The following is an 18472-nucleotide window of genomic DNA, read 5'->3' on the forward strand; positions in this document are numbered from 1 at the left end:
CCCAAGTGTGCGGAGTCTGCTTGAGATTCTCTCTCCCCCTCCCTCTCCCCTTCCCCCCCTGCACTCGTGCGCACAGGTGCACTCTCTCAAGTAAATAAATAAATCTTTAAAACACACACACACAAAAAAAACCCTCAAAATTTTGCTTAAAAGCCCTTTCTTTATAATCAGATAATGTAGCGTATGCTGCTTCTTTGGCTTAAATTTGGTACGTCTTCTGTAAAGCAGCAGTGATCAGATCTGACCCTTCTCCAGAGGTTGTGAGAACCCAAGGAATGAAGTTAAGACAAAACAATGGTAACATTAGGGGCACCTGGGTGGCTCAGTTCGTTAAGCATCTGCCTTCAGCTCAGGTCATGATCCCAGGGTCCTGGGATCGAGCCCCGCATCGGGCTCCCTGCTCGGCGGGAAGCCTGCTTCTCCCTCTCCCACTCCCCCGCTTGTGTTCCCTCTCTCGCTATCTCTGTCTCTGTCAAATAAATAAATAAAATCTTTAAAAAAAAAACAAAAAAACAATGGTAACATTAACTTGAAGGTGGCTGGGTAGGTCAGTGGAGCACTTCAAGTTTTATCATACACTAGACTAACAAATGCCTACTGTCAACAGCAAAGTACATGAAGGACAGACCCCATATTCCAAAGTCCAGTAAGACTACATGATCCAGAGCTATACACTAGAAAAGGAAGATGAAGGTATACCTACTATGTTCCAACAGTGAGCAAATGATATCTACTAAAAAGGGAACCTGCTACTCTCTACTCTAGAACTATTCCCAAAGACCAAAATGTTTTCATACTTGGGAAGCCATGATTTAGGTCAGCCACAACATGATCACTACAGTAGTTTTTCCTATAGTTTGATTTCTTCCCAAACATTTACTTCATTATCTTTAGTGTACATAAGGTAATTGGTTTAGCACAAAAACATCATGCATATTTTCTTCTAAACCAAATGGCAATAGTATGTTTTAATCAATATCAAATGAAGATAGGGATGGGAAATTAAAAACCTGGTTCTACAAAAATGTCCCTAATTTCCTCCTTAATGCTTATGTTTAATTAACTTTATATTATTCTCTTCAAGTAAGTTTGCAATCTTATTCCTTAATTAAAAATAAATTCTGGGGGTGCTTGGGTGGCTCAGTTGCTTAAGCGTTTGCCTTCTGCTCAGGTCATGATCTCAGGGTCCTGAGATAGAGCCCCATGTCGGGATCCCTGCTCAGTGGGGAGTCTGCTTCTCCCTCTCCCTCTGCCCCGCCCCCCAACTCGTCCTCTCTCTCTCAAATAAATAAAATCTTTAAAAAAAATAAAAAAATAAATTCTGAATACCTCATTTGATAGCTTGAATGGCTATTTCTTTTATCATTATGGTTTTAAAACTTTATATTTAAGGCTTTATAACTTTTATTAAGATTTTATATTTTCTGAAGTAATTCACACTGTATTGTTTACCCATCAAGTCAAATGGCTCATAGTTTAAACCCTTTCTGTTAACAAATGAGAATGCTCTGAGTGGAAGGGACCCCAGAGAAATGAATATAATTCCCATATTTTCCAAACACAGGCAGTAAGTATGAATGATGGGTCTCAAATGAACAAGCCAGTTTGTGTTTAAGTTGGGACCAGAGACCAGTCTTCCAACTCCTGTGCTCTCCCTCCCTACTATGTTGTGTATCATCATCATCTTTCAAAGACTAAAGGATTTCAAACAAAGAAGTGGAATTTGCATCTGAATACTGTTGAGTCTTCCAAAATACAGTGTTTATTAACAGTGGCAGTTCTGACAGTCTTTTTCCATGGACTTGATGGGACCAGGTTCCTAAACTGTGCTGAGAACTCGAAATTAAATCAGGTGCAGTACCTGTTATATTTGGTTGTAATATTTTGATGACATTGCTGACCCCAGCTGAGAGAGAATTTGAATAAAAATTCCTAAGAGATGCAGCATTGGCTTCCAAATTAATCTGTACTGATTCTGTGGAGGAAGGAGAAGCAAATGTTAATATTTGAAGTGGGGCTGTCCAAGCAAACTTTTTGCAATGATGGAAACATCCTATAGTTGCACTGTCAGAGTAGCCACTAGTCACGTGTTAATAAGCACATGAAATGTGGCCAGTGCAACTAAGGACTGGATTTTAGATTTTATTTAATTTTAATTAATTTATATTTACATTTTAGTAGCTACCTGTGGCTGGTAGCTCTCATATAGGACAACGCAGATAAAACATATAAATTCTCTCTATACAATTTTAGACAGATCACATGCACCACACAATACACACATTCTCTGGCTAAGTTCTCATGAATAAAAAGGTTCATGCAAACTCAATTACTTTAGGCAACAAGTTCTACCAACAAATTCCAAGTCCTGTACTTTGCAACCCATGCAATGTTGTTATTGTTGGTTTTTCCTCTTAAAATGAAAAAGTACAAAGAAATTAAGCACGACAACTTAGAGCACTGGAACTAAAGTAAGTCTCTTATGCACTTTTGGGGGAAATGAGGTTACCAAAAGCAACCTTCCCCAGTCAGGATGATTGTATAGCAGAAGTATAGCAGCATGTTCAAAAAATAAACAGTAACATAACATGGTATATTTTCCTTTTGTATTTGATAGGAAGGTGGAAGATCCTGAAATGCTAAGGATTACATGGGGGCAAAGTTTCTCTTAGAACATATCTAAGGGCACATATCTGTGCCTTAATTTTTTTTTTAACAGCTATACAAACAGTAATGCCAAGTCACAAATTTCTTGCTAGATCTCCCAGACAGAATTTTGACAGTATCCTCACAGAATAACACAGCTACTGAGGCCCTAAAATAGTATAAGTGTAAATATATTCACTTACTATACAAATTAAGCTTTTTGACTCACCCAGCCCCTGTGGTATATTCTTGGCTAAATGATAAAGCCATTTAACTCTGAGCATCCAATCTTGATTGGTTGCTCTTTCTATAAGCAATTTAACAGCCATGGCCAGAACATCTGTTTCATCGATCCAGTAAGTATCCACTTCAACTGAACTGAATTTCAAGCTCTCGGGGTTAGAGGACTGCATAATTTTCTCTAAGTCTGGCAAGGTAAGAGGCTGAATCCTGAAATTCATTAGAAAAAATAAGGCAAAATCAGTACTAGAATGAACTTTCATTTTATATTTCAAAGAACCAGGAAAATAACTTTACAAATATGGATCCAAGAGGTAATGGGGAAAGATTAGTCCCCTTCAAAGGAGGACAATTAAAACATATTGAGTGAATAATAATAGGGAGCAATATTACAATGAACAAGAAACTATGACAGCTGGGTAATAAATGATCACATCACATTCTGGTCAAACATGTTGGTCATGATCACTACCATCAAAAAAAAAAAAAGAGTCAAGACGCCAAACAGACACAAGCTGAAGGCTCCACTAACCTGGCCCAGCTGCTGGTTTTCATGCTCATCCTGTTGAGGCAATATACTAAGATCTGTCCATCATTTCGGACTATAGACAGGTGAGAATCTTCAGTAGCAAAGAGAGCCGAGGGCAGAGAATCTGGCCACAGGCCCATGGCAAGGATGGAGTTACCCCAGGTTTCATGTGCTCGCAGAGAAAAAACATGTTTCTCCAGTAAAGCCTGTGCGAGCTGGTAGGAGATAAAAACATGTGGTGTACAGGCAACATATAAGTGCTATCATCAGAAACTAGTAGAATATTAATGGTTTTCCAAGACCTTTGTGATTATCTCATGACAACTCTCATCACAGCCTTCAATATTCAATATTACAAGATAAATTCCACTTTGTCTGCTAAGTTTCGAAGAAGTAATATTTACATTTAACCTATTTTCCATAAATGTTTTAGATGCCAGATCTCTACTAAAGAGTAACTGAAGTGCTCCACTCTCAGTTCATTAAAGTTACCATCAATAGAAAGAATTTCCTCCACCTAAATAATGTAGAGTGTTATAACTGAGAAAGCTGTTTGAAACACTTCATAGTACCTTATGGTTTGCTGGTGAATGCTGGGAGTGGACATATGCTTCCCAGCATACTTCAGAAAAGGCTCTGTCTAAACTCAGCCCTCGCTGTAGGTACTGCACAATGAGTAAGGCTGTCTGAATCAGAGTTGAAATAGAGGACGTTGCAGAACCTATAAAGAAAAAAATTGCCATTTATGGGGAACAGATTCCGCAAAATCTCCAGTGAAAACAGATAAATTCATCTTCACATCAAACTTTGTTCCACTCAAATCCACCCAGATACTTACCTTAGAAAGCCTTCTAAGTGGAATCTAGGGTCTCAGTAGCACATTATGGACTTGTGGGAACATTCATATTCCTTCCCTATCCTGCCTCCCTCCCTCCCTTCCTGGCTCTCAAAAGTATGTTGCAGGAAAGCGACAATTACAAGTATGACAAAGCCTGGTCATATATATCCTTAATCTAAAGTTGATACACACTGAAGTAGCAAAATGAGCGTGACCTCATAAAGGACGATGCGCTTTCAAATACAACAGAACTGCATTCAAACCTCACTGTTTGGCTTTGATGAGTTACTCAACCTCTCTGAGCCCTATCTGTAAAATGAAAACATGCTTTGAAGAACTAATGTGAAGACTAAAAAAGCAACTGACATTGTACCTAATACACAGCAGTTAGTCAATAAATAGCATTTCATTTTTTATCATTACCTTTGTTATTATTCTTGCCTGTTCCTGTATATTTGGACATTTAGAAGAAGAAACACTAGTTTTAAGCAGTTCAAAGTTCCCTCTTAATTCTACCTTCAAAAGACTCAATGACCATCCTGAAGATAAGAGGGACAAACTTTACAAATTTTAGTGCCTAAAGCAGTATTCCTCAAAATAAGGGTATCTGAATGAATCCATCAGAATTACCTGGGAAGCTTCTTTAAAATACTAATTTCTGTGCATCACACAGACTTGCTGAACGCAATCTCTTAGGGGGAAGAAGGGCATCAGCACATTTACACTTTTAACACACTTTTCTGATAACTTCTATTTGTATGTACACTAAATTTAAGAACTCCTAGATGAGCAGTCAAATGGAAAACATATGAATTTCTAGAAGAATAAAACTCTGCAGAGGCCTAGAATTCAAGCATCTTACCTACTACAGTGCTTTGGATCTCTGTGTGTAGAGCCAAGAGGCTGTCACAAACACTATCCCCCACCAACCCAAGGCTGTGCAGCAGAACCTTCAGATCCAGGTCATCTGGGATGTTCCCAGCCCCTTCTCCTGAAATGTAGATTTCAAGTCCACGATTCCTCATAGCTCGGGATATTTCTCCATGAACAGGATCCAACGAGAGAAAAAGTCTAGCAATTCAAAGAAAAAAAAAATTAAACTCCCAGTTATAACCAATGATGCGGCTCAGCAACAACTGGTGAGGGCAAATCCTATGTGGTTCATCTTTAGGGAGCTTGAGATAACCACTAACTCAAAGTCCTCCACTTTCATCTGTATTCTATCTTCTAGTGCCAAAATGCATCAAAACAGCAAAATCAGTTTCTCTAAACCTACTCTCCTTAGAAACTATTGTTTATCCAGTGCACCTTTAATGCTGAGAATGTTAAAATTCTTACTTTCAGATATTACCCAAATCAGATAGTGCTAATTCATCATTCTAACTCACCTAAAGAGATTAGAAAAGGGAGCAGTGTATTCTCCTGAATCAATTACCTTCATATATTCGATGTCTAGCAACATCTGCACCTAGCCATCAGACATCTCCAATGCTATACAGTGCATTCCTTGCTGAACTTCCCCATGTCAAACCTGTTCCCTTGCCAGTCTTCCCTTTCTCAATAAATGGCTCCCATATTTACCCAGTTACTCAAGCCAAAAGCTTAGGTAAAATCCTTGCTGCTTCTTTTTTCAACCTACCCAACCATCAGCAATTCCCACTCATATGGCCACCCTAGTCTAAGCTAACATATATCTTGCCTGAACTACTGCGAAAGACTTGTGATCAGTCTCCCTGCTTCAACCCTTTAACACCAACCCACTGCAGGGACCTCACTTCTTGATTATTTTTTTATTATTTCATTTTTTAAAGTAAGCTCTGTGCCCAATGTGGAGCTTAAACTCAGAACCCTGAGATCAAGCGTTATATGCTCTACCTACTGAGCCAGCCAGGAGCCCCCCTTCTTTACTGATGTGCTCCCAGAGTCTGCCAAATAGCAAAGCCTCCATAAATATGTGTTAACTGAATCAATAAACAGGTGAACATACTTATGACTGGATCATAAATATAACATGTAAGAAGGTCCCACTGAATGTCTACCTCTCCCACTGAGACAGTCAGATTCTTAGGCAGAAACTTAAGAGGCACAAATACCTGAAATTGGGATTTGGTGTTATGGTGGGAGTGGATCCATCTATCAGTCCTCTCTCACTAAGAGTGAGAACACCTCCAGGCTCAAGCAAAGCATTCAAACGATCCAGCACTGATGGGCTGCAGAGAGAATTCAAATACAATGGTGACAGACTGAAATGCTGCACTGGTTCTACTTTTCCTTGCACAGGCCTCCCACTGCTCCTGACCCATGTCCTCCTTCAGCATGGACCACTCCCCCATATAGAATTGTGTTCTCTCTCCCCGTCCATTCCCCTTATCGCTCCCCAAGGTATGTTGCCCAGAGATTCATACACAGTAAATATACAAAATATTTGTTCAGTAAGTAAATAAAATAAAGGAAAATTATTCCATGATCTATAGCTCTTTCTTTTCTCTTTCCCTCTTCTAGCTCCCCCACTTCCTAGCATTATCAAATCAATCTGAAGGCAACTGGGTTTCAATTCAAACATTCTGAAAAATGCTCCAGGTAGAGAAACCCACCATCTGACCTGGAGTAGTTTCTATTACGCTGTGTACTATGTAGTTTTATGCCTTTTTCCTTACTTTAGAATCAAAGCAATACACACTGATGCACATTTACTAAATGTCTGCCCTGTAAAAGATCCTCCATTTCAAAAATTTGCCCTCAAGAATGCCCCTAACAAAAAGAGTATTTTTGATGTTAAATAAAAAGGTCTACCTCAAAAACGGTTGGAAAAGTAATCCAATTCTGTTAGCCTTCAGGTTAGCTCAAAACAGTCATACAGAACTAAAATCTTGCAGCTAATGACCAACTACCTTTGTTCACCACAGGGATCAGTCTACAGAATATGGTTGAGGATTTGTTTTAGTTAACAATGGGTTCAAAATACCAGCGCTTCCAACTGGGTATCTACTTTGATAAGCATATCTCAAATTTCAATTCTGTGATTAAGCAGAAGGTCCTTACTTGCAGAAGTTAACATTGTCCATCAAAAGCCAATCTCCAGACTTCAGAGCCTGAACCAACATGCTGTCGACCCATTCAAACGTGCCATGGCTGTGGCCACTGGTGGACTGCAGAAGCTTCACTCCAAAATTCCGGAACTCTTCCACAAGTTTGGCAAACTCTGAAATGTCACAGCCACAGCACTTAATTTCAAACCAGGGCAATAAAAAAACCAACAAAAGAAAAACACAAACCCCTAAGAGTTTATTAAAAAAAAATTGGAAACTTAACGGCCCAAGTTTTAAAAGTTTCATAATGAAGTATAAATAGGGCGCCTGGGTGGCTCAGTTGGTTAAGAGACTGCCTTCGGCTCAGGTCATGATCTTGGAGTTCGGGATCAAGCCCCGTATCGGGCTCCCTGCTCAGCGGGAGTCTGCTTCTCCCTCTGACCCTCCTCCCTCTCATGCTCTCTCTCATTCTCTCTCTCGCAAATAAAGAAAAATCTTTAAAAAAAAAAAATAAAGGTTTTTGTTTAAACAAAACAGGTAAAAAAAAAAATTAGGTCTTGTAGCAGAAAATACTTTTTAATGACTTTCTGAATTAATGGCTAGGTAGAGGTGACTCAAAGGTGACAGAAAAGGTAAATAATCTTGGTTACAATTTCTCAAATGGCATAAGGAGAATAATGCCTCCCACCTATTACTGCATTTTTATCAAATGAAAGGGCATTAAAAGTTGGCACAATGAAAATCAATGTCATTAAACCAGGCTTTCTTTATAATGACCACATCATAGGACTAGAGTAACAATTGCTATTTATTTGCCTAGTGCTTTATAGTTTATATAACCCATCCCTAGAAATTTTTCAATTGCTCTTTTTTTATTGGAAATTGCCTTATGACCCTTGTTCATATCACAAAGTATAATGCATTGGACCCCATGAGATATAATAAAGTTTTGACTTTACCTCCACTGTTAACAACTAAAAAGCTATACAAAACATATGATATAGCTGCTTTCAGACACTGGTCAACAGCACAAGGCTGTGATACCTGAGGAAAGAAACCCCTATAATTGCCCTCAATTTTGCCTGGAAGCAATTTCTGAATTGCAAAGCAAGGAGAGGAAACTCAAACATACAAGAGCAGTTTCACTGATTTGAGCAAACAGACTGGAACTCAGGGAGGCCAAGACAACTAGACTGAAGGGCAGAGCACTTGGGATGAAGGAGCTACTCAAAGAGCTCCAGAAATCTAGATAAGGCCGCTGGAGTCTTTGGCTAAATAACAGTCTGCATATGCACGTAAAAGGTGAGGGAGGTTCCACAAGGGTAAGAAAACTTGGAAGGAAAGGACAATTGTTGGGGAGTTATGATTGGAACAATTCCCAGAGTTCATACAAGCCTGAGAATTGCTCCAATTCCTACCAGCCACTGTCTGAAGAGACCCCACTGAATACACAGGCCATTCAGTAGAGATGCCATGCAAACTATGCCTCAATAGTGGGCCTAATCTTGGGGCGCCTGGGTGGCTCAGTCAGTTAAGCATCTGCCTTTGGCTCAGGTCATGATCCCGGGGTCCTGGGATCGAACCCCACATCGGGCTCCTTGCTCAGTGGGGAGCCTGCTTCTCCCTCTCCCTCTGCCTGCTGCTCCCCCTGCTTTTGCTCTCTCTGTCAAATAAACAAATAAAATCTTAAAAAAAAAAAAAAAAAATAGTGGGGCTAATCTAGCCCTAGAGTAAAGGTTACTCTGAACTGACCTTAAAAAGCTTGAAATCAAGCTTGAAAAGATCAAAATGATCTGGTTCAACATGGCAGTGCAGAAAGATCCTGAATTCACCTACCCCCATGGACACACTGAATCGACAGCTGACTGACAAGAGGTATGATTCAGGGGTAATAGGAAACCTGGATAGGATCCCTAATGCTTCTCTTTACTGTACTTAGATCTATATTAGTTTTAGGCATAAATATCTTTTTCAAATGGAAAAAAAGCTTTAATGTATAAGAACTTATCTAATCCTGTTTATTTTTCCAATGCTTTTGTGTAATGCATTATGTAATAAGAAAAATACTCCTTTTTAAACAGTAACAGAAATGTACTATAAAATATAGTTTGTGATTTAGCCAAGCCTATTTCCATACTTAAAGCACTGGGACAGAAAACTTAATCTTTGTGACCACAAAGGGAAACTTTTGTGCCTTGTTCCTTGGTTCCAGTTACTGATTATGGTTTTGGAATCTTCCATGGCAGACTTCTTATATTCAGGTGTTTTTTTGGTTTATTATTATCTTCAACTTCAGGCATATATATATGTGTTTATGTGCTCACACATGGACTGAGAAATCAGTTAACATCTTAAGTGACCTAAAGGGTATATGTTGGCAAAAAGCAGACTGTGTATATGTCTTACAAAATTTCAGTGTGTTTGGGAATGTATAGCATGTAAATTATTACATATTATTTAAAGGAAATTAAATGTTCATATTAAAAAAAAAAAAAAAAACTTCCTCAAAAAAAAAACACAAAACAACAACAACAACAAAAAAACCCTGAAGTCTGATGACTACACACCAGGCAAATGAAAACAAACAAACAAAATAAAAAACACCACACTGAAGCAGGTAGGAGAGGCTGAGAAATAATCTCACCATAAACCCCACCCCCAGGGCTGTGACCCACAACCAGGAAGGACCTGAAAACCAGGAATCCCAACTTTTAAAACATGTACCTGAAGGCAAGCCCTCAAAACTTCTATCTTCTAAAAGCAATAGAGCTTGCATCTCAAGAGCACAAGACTGTGATTAGAGAAAGGGCTCACACACTCAGACTCCACCCCAAGGTCCAGCTCAGAGGCAGCCAACTGCACCCAGAATTAAAGTGAAGGAGGCTCACCTGCCTGTATTAAAGATAACCTGAGGAGCAGGCATCTAATATAACATATACATCCTAGAGCCTGCTGGAACACTCTCCAGGGAAGAAGACAGGTGCCATCTTTGTGCTCTTCCTCTGTGGAGCTCAAAAGCACCAGTACCTCCCAGAAAGACTTTTACATAAGTCTCAGGGCCCTGATTTTTATAGCTACCCCCCAGGGATGCCTCTTGATCCTCTGGCTCTGGAGGCCAGGAGAGCTTGAGTTCCTGATCCCATGGGACTGTAACATATCAGTGTCACCCAGAAAGAAGATAGAATTGGTAAATTCTACCAAACATTCAAAAAGAATAAGTATCAATCCTTCTCAAACACTTCCCCACCCCCCAAAAAAAAGCAGAAGAGGAAGAAGAGAAGGTAACTTTTCCAAACCCATTTTATAAAGTCAGCATTACCCTGATACCAAAACCAGACAAGGGTGCCACAAGAAAAGAAAGTTACAGCCTAGGGGCGCCTGGCTGGCACAGTTGGTAGAGCATGCAACTCTTGATCTGAGGGTCATGAGTTCAAGCCCCACATTGGGCGTGAAGCCTACTTAAAAAAAAACAAAAAAAAAAAATTATAGACTAATATTACTGATAAACATAGATCCAAAAATTCTCAACAATCAAACTAAATTCAACAATACAGTGAAAGGAACATACACTACAATCAAGTGGGATTTATTCCAGGGATATAAGAATGGTTCAACATCTGCAAATCAATGTGATACCACACATTAACAAAATGAAGGATAAAAATCATATGATTATTTCAATATATGCAGAAAAAGCACTTGACAAAATTCAACATCCATTCATGATTTAAAAAAACTCTTAATAAAGTGGGTATAGAAGGAATATGCATCAATGTAATAAAAGCTACATAAGACAAGCTTACAGATAACATCATTACTTAACAATGAAAAGCTGAAAGCTTTTCCTCTGAGATCAGGAACAAGACAAGGATGTCCACTCTCACCATTTTATTCAACATAATACTGGAATTCCAGGCCAGAGCAATTAGGAGAGAAAAATAAGAGGCATCCAAAATGGAAAGGAAAAAAGGAAAACTGTCACTATTTGCACATGATATAAAATTACATACAGAAAACCCTACACCACACACACACACACACACACACACACACAGAATAAACGAACTGAGTAAAGTTACAGGACACAAGAGCAATACACAAAAACCCATTGTGTTTCGATATACTAATAATAAACTATCAGAAAGTGAAATTGAAACGATCACATTTACAATCACATTTAAAAAAAGCCTAGGAATAAATTTAACCAAGGAGGTGAAAGATCTGTATGTTGAAAACTCTAAGACATTAAGAAATTATGTAGACACAAATAAATGGAAAGATATTCCATGCTCATGGATTGGATGAATGTTGTTAAAATGTCCATACTACCCAAAGCAATATACAGATTAAATGCAATCCCTATCAAAATTCCAGTGTATTTTTCTCCAAAATAGAGGCTAAAATTTGTATGGAACCACAGAAGACCGCAAATGGCCACAGCAATCTTAAAACAAAAGAACAAAGCTGGAGGCATCGAGTTCCCTTATTTCAAACTATATTTCAAAGCTAAAGTAATTAAAACAGCATGATACTGGCATTAAAAACAGACACATAGATCAGTGGAACAGAAAAGAGAGCCCAGAAATAAACCCACACATATATGGTCAATTAATTTATTACAAAGGAACAAAGAATACACAATGAGGAAAGGACAATCTCTTCAATTAAAAGCAGTGATGGGGAAATTGGATAGCCACATACAAAAGAATAAAACGGTAACCACTTATCCTATACTACACACAAAAATTCAAAATGGATTAAAGACTTGAATGAAAGACCTGAAACCACAAAACTCCTAGAAGAAAAGCTAAGTGGTAAGCTCCTTGACATAGGTCTTGGTGATGATTTTTTTTAATATAACACCAAAAACAAAAATAAACAAGTAGGACTACATCAAACTAAAATGTTTTGGAACAGCAAGGGAAACCATCAACAAAATGAAAAGGTAACCTACTGAATGGGAGAAGATATTTGCAAGTCATATATCTGATAAGGGGTTAATATCCAAAACCTATAAATAACTCATACATCTCAACAGCAAAATTACAATCAAACCCATTAAAAACTGAGCAGGGGATCTGAATAGATTTTTCCAATGACCTATAGATAGCCAACAGGTACATGAAAAGATGCTCAGAGTAATTGAGGGAAATGTAAATCACAACCAGAATGAGAGATCACCTCACACCTGTTAGAATGGCTATTATCAAATAAGAAATAACAAGTGTTCACAAGCATATGGAGAAAAGGGAACCCTTGTGCACTACTTGTGAGAATGTAAATTTGTACAGTCACTATGGAAAACAGTACAGAAGTTCCTCAAAAAATTAAAAATGGAACTACATATGATCCAGCAATTCCACTTCTGGGTATTTATCCTAAGAGAATGATAACACTAACTTGAAAAGATGTATGCAACACCACGTTCGCTGCAGGACTGTTTACAACAGCCAAGATATGGAAACAACCTAATTGTCTATTCATAGATGAATGGTTAAAGAAATTGTGGTGTGTGTACACACACACACACACACACAGGAATATTATTTAGCCATAGAAAAGAATGAAATCTTGCCATCTATGACAACATGGATGGACCTCAAGAACATTATGCTAAGTGAATAAGTCAGAGCAAGACAAATACCATATGATCTCTCTTACATGTATGATCTTAAACAAAAGACCAAGCTTCTGGATACAGAGAACAGGTTGGAGGTTGAGGGAGTTGTGGGGGGGAAATGGGTGAACTGTTTGGTTTTTTTAAGTCTAAATAGATCAAATAAAAATACAAGATCAAACTAATCCACAAAGTCCAGAAGTCTTTAAAGAAATACAGTTGACACTTAAAAAACAAAGGGGAAAAGGGTGCTAACCTCTCCCCATTCAGTCAAAAATCCACGTATAACTTTTAACTCCTCAGAAACCTAACTAATAGCCATCTTGCCAATAACAGTCAATTAACACATTATGTACATTGTATATATATACTATATACTGTATTCTTACAATAAAGTAAGCTAAAGAAAATTTTAAAAATTATAAGGAAAATACATTTACAGTACTGTACAGGTATTTCTTTGTTTTTGTTTTGTTTAGGATCATCAATTTTGGATTATTTTACATTAGCTTCATTTTACTTTCTAAAACAAAGATTTTCAAGTTTTGTTAATAACTATTACATTAATAAAAAATTACAGGGCGCCTGGGTGGCTCAGTTGGTTGAGCGACTGCCTTCGGCTCAGGTCATGATCCTGGAGTCCCGGGATCGAGTCCCGCATCAGGCTCCCCCTGCTCGGCGGGGAGTCTGCTTCTCCCTCTGACCCTCCTCCCTCTCATGCTCTGTCTCTCATTCTCTCTGTCTCAAATAAATAAATAAAATCTTAAAAAAAAAAAAAATTACAGATATTACCTTACAAATATATTACTACCTATATATGGACACGATATGGACAATGCTACATACATATCTGATAAACACATCCAAACACACATACCTGCCTTGGAGTAGGAGTTAATTTTATTGTTGAGTCGCTGCATAAGCAGTAATACCGCTTCCAGCTTGTTGACAATCTCCACTGTGATACCTTTACCACCATCTCCAAGACACTTGGGCTTATACGTCAGAAGGAAGTGACTCCAGGCTCTTAGCACTACTTCTGTATCTTCAGCACTGATAAGGAGGCTGTCTCTTAACAGTGCCCTTAGAGTGCCCTCCACCTTTTCTAGCAGCTGCCTCCACGGACGTATAAGATCAACCTGAAATTTCCAGAGCACAAACTCATCATAGCCACTGACCAGACTCAAAAGAATACTCCTTTAAATTAAAAAAAAATAATAAATAGGGGCGCCTGGGTGGCTCAGTTGGTTAAGCGACTGCCTTCGGCTCAGGTCATGATCCTGGAGTCCCGGGATCGAGTCCCGCATCGGGCTCCCTGCTCGGCAGGGAGTCTGCTTCTCCCTCTGACCCTCCTCCCTCTCATGCTCTCTCTCGTTCTCTCTCTCTCAAATAAATAAATAAAATCTTTAAAAAAAAAAAAAAAATAATAAATAAATAAAATACTACTTGTAGTCACCAACTCAAAAGACCATCAGTCAGACCACAGCATTATGTATGTTTTGCCTGAAAATGTGAAGGCAGACCATTTTTACCTGCTCAAATCCACCCAGAAGCTCTGTAGTGTCCATTGCACTGTTCATAGCCATGATCTTTAATGTGTGACCAGTCAGGTGTGCCAGAAGCTGGACCAGGCTGGTCTTGCCCACAGAGGCTGGCCCCACAAGTATAACCATCCAGCTCATCTGCACACACTTCATAATAGACTCCATAGGCCGTAACGACTGGTGTAAGAGTGACAGGGGACGGCGGGACAGTAGAGGAACGTAACTGCCACGGGAAAGGACTGAGTAGCCCAGCTGAAAAAGACATGCCGGTGAGATTTCACAAGTGTGCCTGGTTGTGGGAGCAGAGGAAATCAAAGAAAAATGTAAAAGAACAGAGGATATTCCTACATGCCTCACCTGAACATCATAAGGAGTGATGTGAAATAGTCTGGATCCCGTGTATGGGTTGGAACTTGAATTAAACACATCCTTGAATACAGCAACGACCTAAATGAAGATAATACAGTCAGGACACCAATCACTCCATCAAATTCTGAGCCAAAGCTTCTAGAAAACATGCACAGCAACAACAGTCTCAGCACTGTGAATGGACACTAGTCACAATTTCCTTATCCTTTTGAATCTTCTCCTATAAACCTTCTCTTATAAACTACATTTATTTAAATCTTCAAGATGAAAGCAAACTGGAACTCAAGCAAAGACTAGTCACTTAATCTCAAATTATTTGAGATTCCAGTTGAGAATGTATCATAAATTAAAATCACGGATGTTATGGCAAATCTACAGATGAAAAATGAATATGCTCTCATCATTCAAGATATCACCTAAAAAGGTAGAGGAGAATAGTAGTCTGAAGATTATAAAGAACAATGACCATTTCTTGAGCACCTATTATGTGCCAAACATTATAGAGGTGCTTTATTATGTATGATCCTTATAGGCTTGCAAACTAGGTATCATTTCCACTTTACAGATATGGATAACAGGATTCATAAGAGTTGTAAGGATTTACTCATGGTTAGTAAGTGATTTTAGATCCAAGCCGGTCTCACTCCGAAACACCATTTTAGCTTTCTATTTCTGTAGAAGGACAACCAATGTTATTTCTCTGATTATTTACATTCAGTAATCACAGCCTTACCAGAAATACAATTAGAAAACTTGCCACTAGCTCTACTTCTTTTCTGGATTTCTTTTTAAGAGGAGTTGAGGTAGGGGGTAAAGCTAGGAGTGTGCGAAATACACTAATTTAGCCCCGAGCAGCAGGAAAAATTCCAGCCACCCAGGATATGTACACCAAGTTGCAGGTTTCTAACAAAGCAGCAGTACTCATATTAATCATTGTACACTGGACTAAAATCAGAAAATGACAATATTATAAAATAAGTCATAGGAATAGAATGTATAACATGGTGACTATAGTCAAGAGTACTGTGTAACGTATTTGAAAATTGCTAAGAGAACAGGTTTAAAAAGCTGTCATCAAGTCTTTTGTAACTATGTAAGGTGAAACATGTTAATTAGACTTATTGCAGTGATCATTTCACAATGTATACAAATACTGAATCATTGTGTTGTACACCCAAAACTATATGTTGTATGTCAATTACACCTCAGCTAAAAAAATTAATGAGTTTGAGAAATATCAGGAAAAAAATGATGAAGATAAAATCATTATCAGTACCAAACGTTGACTAGACTCAAAAAGGAGCACAGGAGAAAAGTGCTCCTGTCACATACTTTTGGGTCGAGGTGTCTGATGACCTTATATTCTACTCCAAAGCAGATTATCCTTTCCTCTCCCTGACAGTCTACCAGAACTAAAATTACAAATACTTTCAAAATGTAGTTGATTTATTCAGTTTTACAAAGTCAGATTCAATTTACTCAAACTCTTCCAGCTTTGATAAGCCTTTTTCCTATTCACTGTGTGTGTGTGTGTGCGCGCGCACGCTTGCGCGCGCCCGTGTGCACAAATTACAATAACTAACATAGAGAAGTGATGGAAACCTTTCAGTGACATTCTATCTGACTAACATCAATTACCCAATAACTGGCCAGGGTCTGGCCACAATGAATACAGTATAATCAGTTAAGTGGACAAAGAAAATAAAATACTAGCTGATGGTATATGAATTATATATAATAAAATCATATTTTAAAAAACTAGGTGAGAGGCGCCTGGGTGGCTCAGTCGTTAAGCGTCTGCCTTCAGCTCAGGTCATGATCTCAGGGTCCTGGGATCGAGCCCCGCATCAGGCTCCCTGCTCAGCCGGGAGCCTGCTTCTCCCTCTCCCACTCCCCCTGCTTGTATTCCCTCTCTAGCTGTCTCTCTCTCTGTGTCAAATAAATAAATAAATAAAATCTTAACAAAAAAAACTAGTTGAATATTTTGTCCTAATATAATGACCAAAAGGCACTTGCACATAATGAATGAGTTAACATTTGGCTACAATTGGGATATGGAAGGAAAGCTCTAGGCTGGAGTGCTGGCTCCAGCACTTACTATAGGTGATATTCTGTGACTGTGGGCATTGAATCCTCATTGGTAGGAGGTCATGATAGTGCCTCCTGCCTGCAGCTACTGTATTCTGTGAGACTGGACTTTAAATACCACAAAGCAAAATGAACACACTATTAGTTTATTAGGTTAGGAATTCTAGTGTTATTTTCTATTTACAAAGAGATATTTTTACTTCCATTCAGATACAGAATATTCTCTTATGTAACTACTTATACTTTGTAGAGAAAAGACTTTGTAACTCAAAGTTTATTTAAAAACAGAAAACCCTCCTCCTCTACTGAGTATCACCTGTCCCCTCATGTTTCTCCCCTTTGCACCTTGAAAGAGGATAAAAGACCTAGTTCTTTATTACTGGGGGGCAAAACTGTTTTAAGAAGGTTTGCAATAAGAGGATTCAGATGGATAAATAAAGTGTGTACTCCAAAGCAAACTACTCTGCACTCTGACACCTCGAGGTAGGTGAACGTTTAGTCTCTTTCCTTTTTCCCCTCCCCCCCAGTTTGTGTTTTACTGATGCCAGTGCTCAAGCTTTGACCCCGTACTTCGCGGCGGGTTCAGCCACTCCTTCCGCTGCTGCTTCTTGGCCTTCAGGTTTTCCTCGTGTTTGCTCAGCTGGCGGTGCATGGCATGTGTCTTCTTGGGCTGCAGATCCAGGGGTTTGTACTTCTTACCTTTGTAGAATTTCCAGAGGTTCTCTTTCTGCGTCTGGTTGATGACTGTGATAACATGGGTGATGGAGCTCGGAAGCCACGCCACCTGTCACACTGGCGACATGCAGCTGGGACAGCTCCACATTCAGCTTTTCCAGCTGTTTAAGAAGCTCCTCCTTCTTCTTGCCAGGAAGGTCTCAAGCCTTCATCTTGGCCCTGCGTAATCCGCTGCTGCCACCGGAAAGAAGCCGAAGGAAAGAGCTCTTTCCTTAACTTTTTTTTTTTTTTTTAAAGATTTTATTTATTTATTTGACAGAGAGATAGAGAGCACAAGTAGGCAGAGGGAGAGGGAGAAGCAGGCTCTCCGCTGAGAAGGGAGCTGGGCATGGGGCTCGATCCCAGGATCCTAGGATCATGACCTGAGCCAAAGGCAGCCGCTTAACCGACTGAGCCACCCAGGCACCCCTCTTTCCTTAACTTCTAAATTCTAAGCAGCTTTAATGAGTTTAGTATTATTAGTGAGTATGCCCTTTCTCTCCCTTAGGAAATCAACTTTCAGATGGAAAGAAACACAAAGAACAAGTGTTAAACTCACCTTTTCTTTGTCTTCCTTGGTTCTCATTCTCTCGCCATAGACCAAAAACACATGCTGACCAGGATCATAACACCCAGGGGACTGGTCAACTAGCATCAACTGACACCAGCGAAAAAGGTCCCGAAGGTTGAATTCCCAGGGTCCTCCTTTTTGCCCCCATTTCTTCTCAACAGTCACTTCGTGATCAATCTAAAAAGAAAACAGCATTATTGGGAAACATGTCCCATTGCTAGGTGCATTGCATTAAGTACTATCAATGTACTACAAATGCATATACAATCTGAAATAGAAATTAGCAG

The 18472-nt window shown here is 39.0% G+C and overlaps 1 protein-coding gene and 1 pseudogene across 2 annotated transcripts in view; both read right to left on the reverse strand.

The window, feature by feature from the left end:
• Positions 1 to 18472, reverse strand: part of MDN1 (midasin AAA ATPase 1) — a 160134-nt gene that overhangs the window by 61390 nt on the left and 80272 nt on the right. For both annotated transcript variants that reach the window (XM_034991407.1, XM_034991408.1), the window contains exons 40-50: positions 18174 to 18362; positions 14801 to 14890; positions 14432 to 14695; positions 13777 to 14038; positions 7296 to 7455; positions 6347 to 6463; positions 5116 to 5324; positions 3988 to 4136; positions 3419 to 3630; positions 2876 to 3096; positions 1862 to 1975 (exon numbers count right to left, since the gene is read on the reverse strand). In XM_034991407.1, coding sequence (XP_034847298.1) covers positions 1862 to 1975; positions 2876 to 3096; positions 3419 to 3630; positions 3988 to 4136; positions 5116 to 5324; positions 6347 to 6463; positions 7296 to 7455; positions 13777 to 14038; positions 14432 to 14695; positions 14801 to 14890; positions 18174 to 18362 — 1987 coding nt within the window. The remainder of the gene's footprint in view (positions 1 to 1861; positions 1976 to 2875; positions 3097 to 3418; positions 3631 to 3987; positions 4137 to 5115; positions 5325 to 6346; positions 6464 to 7295; positions 7456 to 13776; positions 14039 to 14431; positions 14696 to 14800; positions 14891 to 18173; positions 18363 to 18472) is intronic.
• LOC118000870 lies at positions 16714 to 17817 on the reverse strand (annotated as a pseudogene).

Source organism: Mirounga leonina, unplaced genomic scaffold (assembly GCF_011800145.1).
Source record: "Mirounga leonina isolate KUSES-001 unplaced genomic scaffold, KU_Mleo_1.0 Mir_53, whole genome shotgun sequence".
In the NCBI taxonomy this organism is placed as follows: Eukaryota; Metazoa; Chordata; class Mammalia; order Carnivora; family Phocidae; genus Mirounga; species Mirounga leonina.